General features: G+C 32.8%; 1 protein-coding gene across 1 annotated transcript in view; it reads left to right on the top strand.

Moving 5' to 3' along the window:
- The first annotated feature begins 287 nt into the window (after window positions 1-287).
- Window positions 288-9758, top strand: part of LOC106875941 (ATP-binding cassette sub-family A member 2) — a 155960-nt gene continuing 146489 nt past the window's right edge. The window contains exon 1 of the mRNA XM_014924268.2: window positions 288-1289. Coding sequence (XP_014779754.1) covers window positions 1224-1289 — 66 coding nt within the window. The 5' untranslated portion in view covers window positions 288-1223. The remainder of the gene's footprint in view (window positions 1290-9758) is intronic.

Raw genomic sequence — 9758 nt, 5'->3', positions numbered from 1 at the left:
TGGGATAATCAAAACACCTGATTCTAAATATTTCAACACATTATTTAAATTATTTACTTCTGATTTCTATTTATTTTTCTTTCTTTTCTTCTTTTCCTCCCCAACATACACACACACAATGGGGAAAAGAAGCTGATGTGTAAACATTTTCACGTGTGCAAAACTTGTTTATCTTTGATGAACACGTCATGTTGGCGGGTCTAAAGATGTTAGTGGTAGGGGAGAGAAACGGGATGATATAAGCCAATACACAAGCCGCAATTCGTCATGTGACTATTTTTGTATCCACCTACTTTGGTAAGCGTTTGATAGAAGGTGAATTGATGGTGCGGTGTGTTGTTGTGCAATATCTGTAACAACTGAACGAGGAGGCGACTGAAATTGCTGACTGACCGTCGCCTGCTCAAAGTAGACACAAAGTATCCAAACAAGATAAATCTCTCTTGTATTGCATTATATTATATCGAAGTTGCAGTCAAATATCTGAATAAGTGTCCAAATGTATGGAACATTTTAACATAGAGATGGAAGAACTATCTTGGCATGGGAAGTGACTGTTCAACAGCTTCAATGAAACCCCAACATTCATTTCTTTCCCCTTAAATCCTCACTATTATTTATTGTTGTTGTGTCATTTATTTATCCCGAAATTAGTTTCTTTATTGATCCCATTAACAACAATTTCCTTCTGAGTATATGTTTGAGAAGGCTTGATATAAAAACAGTATTCTTTACGTTTTTTTTCCTGCTCGTATAAAATTTATTTACTTCATAAATTTTCGTCAAATTTGACTAATACCCAGGAAGAAAGCAACCAAAATATAGTTAATGTAACTATATGACTAACTAAATGTAATAGGAAAACTTGGACTATTATCTTAGACATTTGCTATCCTCTCTTTTATAGAATTATCCAGTTGCGCACTTATCACGAAGGATTGCAAGATTCAGATTTTACTCCGAAACTAGTTACACCTGTAATTACTAAAATCTTTGCACTGTACCTCACTTTATTTATATTCTCCTTTTTGCCTTAAGGATACATGAATGCTCTAAGAATGGAACACCTGGTCTCATTATTCTCACTGGTTGTGACGTTATCTACCGTCTTCTTCTCTTCAGCCATCCTTCTTGTAGCATAACAATATACCTCTATTTCATATCGAACTAAGCCAGCCGTGTCCTTTCTCTTATTGAGCAAGATAAACCATATTTGCATCAGTATGGGCTTTTTACATCAACTTCGTTTGCTACTTTGGAAAAACTTTACTCTGAAGAAGCGTTCACCGGTGAGTAAACTAGTTTCTTTTAATATCCAGTCTGGTTTATTTAATATTATATATATATATATATATATATATATATATATTGCCCTTTGAATTCTTTAAAACAGTGTCATATATTCTCCCTTTCAGCATTTATATATAATTTTTTGGGAGCTGTTTGTTTTATTCCTTATACTCTGGTCTTGTTTAAAATTTCACCCAGAAAATGTTTCATTCAAAAAAGAAAAAAAAAATGATGTTTAATATACTCTAATTGTTGTTTTTCCTTCTGTTTTTCAATTGCCCACGTTAGTCTAATATTCTTAGCATAAAAACAAAAGGTAGTCTTTCTTCCTAACCTTAGCGGAATTGTCATTGAACTCACTGACAGGTTTAGATTGTTCAGTGTTTGTATTAAATAATGCCACGCAAAATGTTTTTTAGATCAATATTGTTTATTAGTAATAATAATAATAATGAAACTTCTCTAACCTAAATAATATATTCGTTCGTAAATCACTAAATTGTAGGATATATATTAAACGGCGGATTATTTATGAATGAATGGCCTGTTATTTTTATTATTTACGTAGGAATAGTATTTTTTCTTTCTTTCTACATGTTTACTCTCTCAACTGCAGAATATAATCGTATTAAAGATTATATTGTTCATCATATCTCTGTTTTTGACATTTTGTTCATGATAATGTCAAGTACACCAGAATCTCGATCAAATCAATTTTTATAATCGAAGTTGATTTGATGCAAAACCGAAACTCTCTCTTCAAAACATCTGAATGTTGAATCTAATAAAACAAAATGAACTTATTGTTTTGTTTCTTTTTCATTTTTAATAGCTACCAACTACAATTTCTCCTTGTTACCATAACATAAGCTTCATTCAGTGGACTGCTGTATTCTAAAACATACAATAAAATCTAACAACACTCAACAGTTGGCCAAATCTAAACAATTCTTACATATTGTATCCTGGACTTCCAATTTCAATACATGCGATGATTTCCTCCTGTACAAGTTTTGAGGCATGAACGCCACGACATTTCATTCATTTTTTATAAAATCTAAGAGTTATTGACTATGCAAGCTATCATCTATAGTATCAACGTTGTCCGCGTGGTAAATAAGGGGGAAACATTCGTATTGTCGTTATTTATTATATAATATTGTCATCCTGAATGTCCAGAGACCAATAAGTAAATCCTAATCACTGAAACCAACAACACCTGCTATGAGGTTGATTCAGTTGACCATACCTCTCAATATGTGGCCATCTACCAGTAATAAGATTGTTGTTGATAAAAACCTCAAGCTACATCTTGTTTTTATTCCTCTTTAATAACAGCTGACACAAAGCTTTTAGAAAAAATCTTTTAGTACATGTTAAAACGAAAGCAAGGATAATAAAAAGCAGTAATATTTTAAAGTACCCCAAAATTAATCCCAAACAACTGTACAAAAGGGAAAATAAACCGATACGTATATTTGTTTTGATGATGAGTTATTAAATGTTTGCGATAAATAACATTTCCTAAACATTGCAATCATTCAAACCGTTAGAAAATTGAGGTAACTGCTGTTCGGCAATGGTGTATGCACGTGTGTGTGTATATATGTGTTTATATAATATAGTTGTTAGTTTAGCCACATTGAGTGATTAGTGTATGTTATGTTAGAGTAGAAATTATTAAACTCTCGTTCAGCATAGGTTAGCTGTGAAGCGGCCTACATACACACATTGCTCTGGAGGTATTTAAATATTGTAGCTTTGTTTATTAATGATGACTGAACAGGTCTAATAAAGAAAACCTGTTTAGTTTCATAGCATCAGTTTGAGAATATACGACTTAAAACATGTTTATTTATATGACTTGAAACAATTATTTTTAAAATTTATATTTACGCAATTTAATTATTTGAAAATCGGAATAATCTGAGTTTTTTCTTTTCTTTTCTTTTGCGTGAGATGTATTTTAGGATTAAAAAATTGTTTCGATCTGAGCTTTTTATTTCCTAAGACACAAACGTATTTTTCTAAAGGATGTGCAGAGAATTAAATCAATCCTACATTTCTTTTACATATGTTCTGGTTATTTCAGTTTATTATTGTTATTTCACATCTATCTTTGCTGTTGTTTAACATATCTGGTCTAATAAATGGCTTTTGTTCTTAATGTTTATCAGGTATGCTATGTCGTACTATTTGTAGAACTCATTTAAGCAATTTCTTCAGTAGCTTCCCGTTATCAACATAAGGAACATTTCTTTTAATTTTACCTCATCAGTTTATATATAAAGTGGTTTCTTTGCTTCAGTTCTTTTAATTTAGCGTCTGATTGTATAGCTCACCTTGATATCTTGAAAATAGTAAACTAAAATATTGTTTGACCATTTAATTCCTAAACGTGTCTTTGAAAATAAACTTAGACGTTTATCGTCTTCATAATTGTAAAATGCGCCAGTTATATATATTCTTAAATTTCTACGAAGACTAGGTTGATTGGTAATTTTGCTACTTTGGAAACAAATCTATTTGCTGTCATTTACACTTGAGTTGACCCCTCCTAACATTAATTTTTAGGTGAATGACATTGAAATGGGCAGTTGAATTCATATTGACCGTATGAAAATCGAACAAGATAATTTATTAGTTTAGTATGATCAACACCTTTTGTAAGTTAAAGAAAGGGATCTCGCCATTTTATTCCTTCCTTTTAGCATGTTGAGTGAAAGTAAATTTTAAGGTTAAAGGGACGAAAGGACCGAGTGCTTAGAAGTATTGGAATAGCTGTTCATGGGTTTGGAGTTCGAATTCACTACAAGTATTTCATTGTGTTTCTAGCTTAGAAAAATTTTCTTTCGCTTTTGTTTTACACCAGTTTACTTAGATGTTGGAGACCTGAACATCTGGAAGTAATGCAAACCATGTTCTTAATCAGAATGATTATTTCTCATCTACCTAACATGAAACCAGAATTTCCCACTAGCCGTGAGACATGCATACATTTACATTTATCTTTTTCTATTGACAAATACAAAAATAGTATGTAATGCTGGGAGATTGCTTCGAGTTACTAAAAAAATCAATGTTTCATGTCATGATTTCCTTCAATTGGATATGACATGCTCATTTTACATTAAGACAGAAGTAAATAATTTTAGATAATTTTGCTAAAGATTTATTGGATTATTTCCTTTCATCTTGTTACATTCAATGATTTTTCTTCAAAAGATATTGACATCTAGTTGATTTATTTGAAAGTTATTGAGTTTAATTACTTGGATCTTTATACACTGTTGTGAACAGTTTTGCCTTTTCTTTGATGTTTCTTTTAAAGATTCCAATATCTAAGTCTTATCACTACATCTAAGACTCAAAGCTTGTCTTGTTCATTGGTTATTGCTTCATATCCTGTTGCTAGCAGTATAGAATCTTTGATCAAGCCCCTTGCCTCTAAATCGACTAGCTCACTAAGTATTAATAGATATTTTTGTATGCTACAACTTATTGTAAATGGCTGGAACATTTGATGTTATCCTTCATAAGCTTAGTTGAACTTTTTGAGTGCAAATATTCACAACTTTCTTTGAGTCATCTGAGTTCCACTAAAATCACTTGCTAGGGGTTCATTGCTAAAACAAAGTATTTAGGGATGGTCTTGATAGCCTATTCATTATGGAAGCAGACATTTACCACCATCTGCATATTTGTGTTTTCAATTCAACTAGTAATTGAATTGACAAAATGCTGGTGTCATGGGATGTCATCCTGAGTGTGAGTCAGATTGATGTAACAGTCAATTGGGAAAACAACTAAGTATCTTGTTTATTAGTACATGAAAGAAAGTTTGCTATATACTCTTATTGTTTAGACCCAAATAATCTCTGATCAGATGTACCTACAGTGAAAGACATTCCAGTCATGACCATCTCATCCTTTTATCAGGCTACGATGTATCTCAGGCTGCATTATCCATTGTTGTTTACAACTTTCAAGATTTATCACAAGGTTTGAAGGATTATTTTTAGCTGGGTAGGCAAACACATTGAGAGTCTCTTGTTGGCTTGTTACACACACACACACACACACACACACACACACAGCTATGAACATTGCTTTGTGCAGAGGCTTCACCAAGGGAAGTATCCAGAATTATAGTGGAAATGTGAATCTGTTTATCTTTTGTCAATATTTAAAATATGGATACAATGGTTATTGCACAGGGGAGGCACTGTTTACTGATAAAGAAAACTATTAGAATATTAGCTTTAGGAACAATAAAACCAGAAAATTTGTCTCAGTTAAATGTTGAGAAAACTCTGTGTGTATATATATATATATATATATATATATATATGTATATATAGGTAAAGTAAAATTTAGAGGTAATACTTGACAATTGTAAGCACCTGTGTATGCCAGCTCGTGGTTGAGGTGAAAGAATAAATTGTAAATCCAAAAAATAACAGCAAAAATACAAAGGATTCTGTGGTACACGTGTACCGCAGAATCCTTTGTATTTTTGCTGCTAGTTTTTTGGATTTACAATTTATATATATATATATATATCTGTAGTAATAACAATAATAATCCTCGGATGCAATTTATGAATATTTTAGTACATTGCTACCTGTGTTTCACAAATTTCTTAAGATCATAGTCTGTATTCCTGAGATGATTGCAGTGTAATCTGACCCCCCCCCCACCGAAACTGGTATAACCAGTTGGTATCATTAGGTTGTAGCATGCATAATGGAATAGGAACTTTTATGTACATACTCAAAACGTTTCCCATAAACGAACTTAAAGGATATATGTCATTTGTCCATCTATTATTTGAAATATATATTTCAAATAGACATAATTAAGCAGTCCATGGTAGTCTTTCATAAATGAGTAGAAATCCAGATATAATCAAAAATACAATTAAGAAAGAAGAAAATTCAAAGTAGATTTTTTGACAGCTGTTTTAAGGATTTGGTGGCAAATCGATGCAGTAATGTGCATTACGTATACATAGACATACTAAATTGGTGTTAACAAATAAAATGTCAATTTTTTATAATTGTAGATATATTGTGACAATTTTCCCCATATATTCTGAATCTCATTCTAAGTTGTGCTGCTTTTAATTTTTTTAGCATGTGGCTATACTAATTAGTCAATTGTGAAAGCTACATTCTAATTGTGAAATTTACATTGTAATTAACTGAATAAAGACTAAATATTTAATACACATCAGCAAATGCCTTATGAATTTTGAGTGAGATTTTGAGTTAATGATGAATATTTTCCCAGTAAGTCTGTTTTTGTAATCAAGTGAAATAATCTTACTCTGTACTATGCTAGTACAATGTAGAATTTCCTTTCTGAAAAGATTTGTTGTTCCACACTAGTAAGTGTTTTCTCTGGGTAAGAAGCAGATGTTCTAGCAGATCAGTTTGTAAATATGCCACTCAGATTATGACATTTACGACAGACATCTGTGGGTAATAAGGTGTCTGCTGGATTGGAGACCATTAGAGTATTTTGATTTCACAGCCTTCTGCTTTCTAGGTTTTGTTGATCGTCACTAATGTACATTTTATAGAATTGCTTTCAAATGAAATGCTTCAACTAGTTGATCTGACACTGATCAAAATGTCAGAGAGACTTGTTACAGCCATGTTTATGTGTTGTGCAATTGAGAAGCTTGCTTCCCAACTATGTGGTTTTGGGTTCAGTCCCACTGTGTGACACATTGAGCAGGAGTCTTCTATAGCCTGAAGACAGCTAAAAGAAATTTGTGTGTGTGAGAGTATGTACTCGTGTCTAAACATCACATAATGGTTGTAAATGAGCATAATCACCATACATGTGAACAATGTGTGGTAACTACAGAGGTATTGCTCTACTATCAGCTGCTGGCAAGGTTCTGGCAAATATTCTTCAGTCTCATGTTTGGTCCCAGCATGGCATCGCAAGGCAAACAAAAGTTGCTGTATACCGTGCATGTGTACTAACATTGCTCCTCTACTCATATGAGACATGGAATCTGTACAAACGTCAAGTAAGGGTCCTTGAACGCTTTCATCAGAGATGTCTCAGACACATTCTCAATGTTGGCTGGACCTCAAAAATTCCAGACACACAGGTCCTGGGGACAGCTGATATCTTGAGTATTGAGGCAATGGTGCACAAGCACCGGTTACGTTGGACTGGACACCTTATTAGAATGAAGGATAGCAGGATTCCTAAGCAGATGCTATATGGAGAACTTGTAAATGGAAGGAGACTCGGACAGAAACCAAGGCTGCGATTTAAGGACTGTGTCAAGTCCTCATTAAAGACCTGTGATATGCAGGACACAGACTGGGAGAACAATGCCTGTCATCTCCACAGATGGAGGAAGCAGGTTAAGGAGGGGATCGACACTTTTGAGAGAGCACGTATCCAGCATAAAAATCTTAAGCGAGCTGCGCAAAGGCGCACAGCTCGTATAGTGAATGGGGAAAGCTTGGTCTGCAATGTTTGCAGTCGTGTATGCTTGTCAAGAGCAGGACTCATTAGCCACCAACGGAGCCGCAAATGCAAAATATAAGTTAGTCCTAGAGCGCACAATGTTCCTGAAGGTCGGCAATGGTTTTCCTCGGTCACGAGTGGACGGCCATCATATATATATAGATATATATATATATATATATACACACACACACATATATATATGTACACGTGTGTACATACACACACACACACACACACACACACACACACGTGCCTATGCAGACACACACATATATATACACATAAAAGAAGCACACTATAAATACTGAATATTTTTACCTATTGATTTCTTTTTAGAAAATTAGTAAATATATAATATATCATCATTTAACATTAGCTTTCCATGCTGGCATGGGTTGGACAGTTTGACATGAGCTGCAAGCCAGAGGGCTACATCAAGCTTTACTATCTACTTTGGCATGATTTCTATGGCTGGATACCCTTCTTAATGCCAATTACTTCAGAGTATACTGAGTGCTTTTTATGTGACACCAGCAAAGTCACTTAGTAACTTGCAAGACAAAGTCCCCTCGGGTGACTGGGGATTAGTATTGAGAGAGGTGGCTTTATTCATTGTGAGAGGATAGAGTATGGTAGAGGGACCAAGACAGGTGTCTTGCAGTAGAAGACATACATGGCTACCCTAGTTTGAAAAAGAGTCAGGTGTGAGATATGTAACCCGTTTCATATGATCACAAGTAATTTTAAAGTTGCAAAAAACAAACCTTGTTCCATTCAAGAAACTCAAAATATTCCTTTATTTAAAATAGTTCAAATACTTGAAGTTTACAGATATTCATAATGGCAACATATGGTTAGTTTATACTGAATTCAATGTTTTCAAACAGTTAATTTAAATTTCCATTAAAAACTAACAGCTACTTTTCTTTTCAGTTTTGCTATTGTTTTACAACATGCTTGTTTTATTTAGCTTAAAGGCATATTATTTAATGAAGTGTTTCTCAACTAGAATTAAATATTGTCTGACATGAATTGCTGTTAATAAGATTATTTTTCAGACTATTACCCTTATCTCTAAATACTAGATGGATACTAATAGTTATAATCTTAGAATTAAGTATTTTTGACCTTAATTCTATTGTTTCCAGCTAGTTAAAACAAGTCAAGTTGGGGTTTTTTTTTACCTACTAAAAATTCTGATTTTAAAAATTTCTCATAGCACTACTCTTTTTAAATTTTGCCCGACAAAATACGACAGATTAAAATTAGAATTTTAATGGTATTTAAGTTTCTTATGCTGCTAGTTTCTTTGACAAATTAAATAGTCTCAATGACCTCTACTTCAAAGAGGTGAGAAAGAAAATTATATTAACAAAAGAAAAATTTTATTGATTCCTAAATTTCAATCTATAATTTATGATTCTCAGAAACCTATTAAATGTGAAATCATTCTTTTTTATTTAGTTTATTTCAACCAGTGTGTGTGTGTGTGTGTGTGTGTGTCAAGTATACTATAAAATATCTTTTTTATGTTCATGTTTCAATGCTAGCATGGGTTGTGATCTGATTGGTTTTATTCAGATTTATTGCCCTCCTTTCTGGGCTGAGAACCACACATTGGTTGATCTAGAGTGTACGTTATTCTATCACTGACACTTTATTCAATAAATAAATCCTAGAATATATGGTATTTGTCATTACTATTTAATCATAGATATCAGTTTAAAGGCCGAAATGCAATGTGGCAGAAGTGCAAACAATATTAGTAATCTGCACTGCACTTCCTGTTTGGCTACTTTGGGTTGTTAAATAAGGAAATATTGTTAGATAATTCTGTTTCCGTGAAAAATTTAATAAAGCAATAGAAAATATTCAAATTTTGAAGCATCTGTATTTAACTGAAGTTTATATTTGTATAGTTTAATCCAGTAACCAGGAAAACATTTTTAAAAGGAAACAACTTATATATA

Source organism: Octopus bimaculoides, chromosome 2, assembly GCF_001194135.2.
Source record: "Octopus bimaculoides isolate UCB-OBI-ISO-001 chromosome 2, ASM119413v2, whole genome shotgun sequence".
NCBI classification, from domain to species: domain Eukaryota; kingdom Metazoa; phylum Mollusca; class Cephalopoda; order Octopoda; family Octopodidae; genus Octopus; species Octopus bimaculoides.
This window is presented reverse-complemented; position numbering and strand designations above follow the sequence as displayed.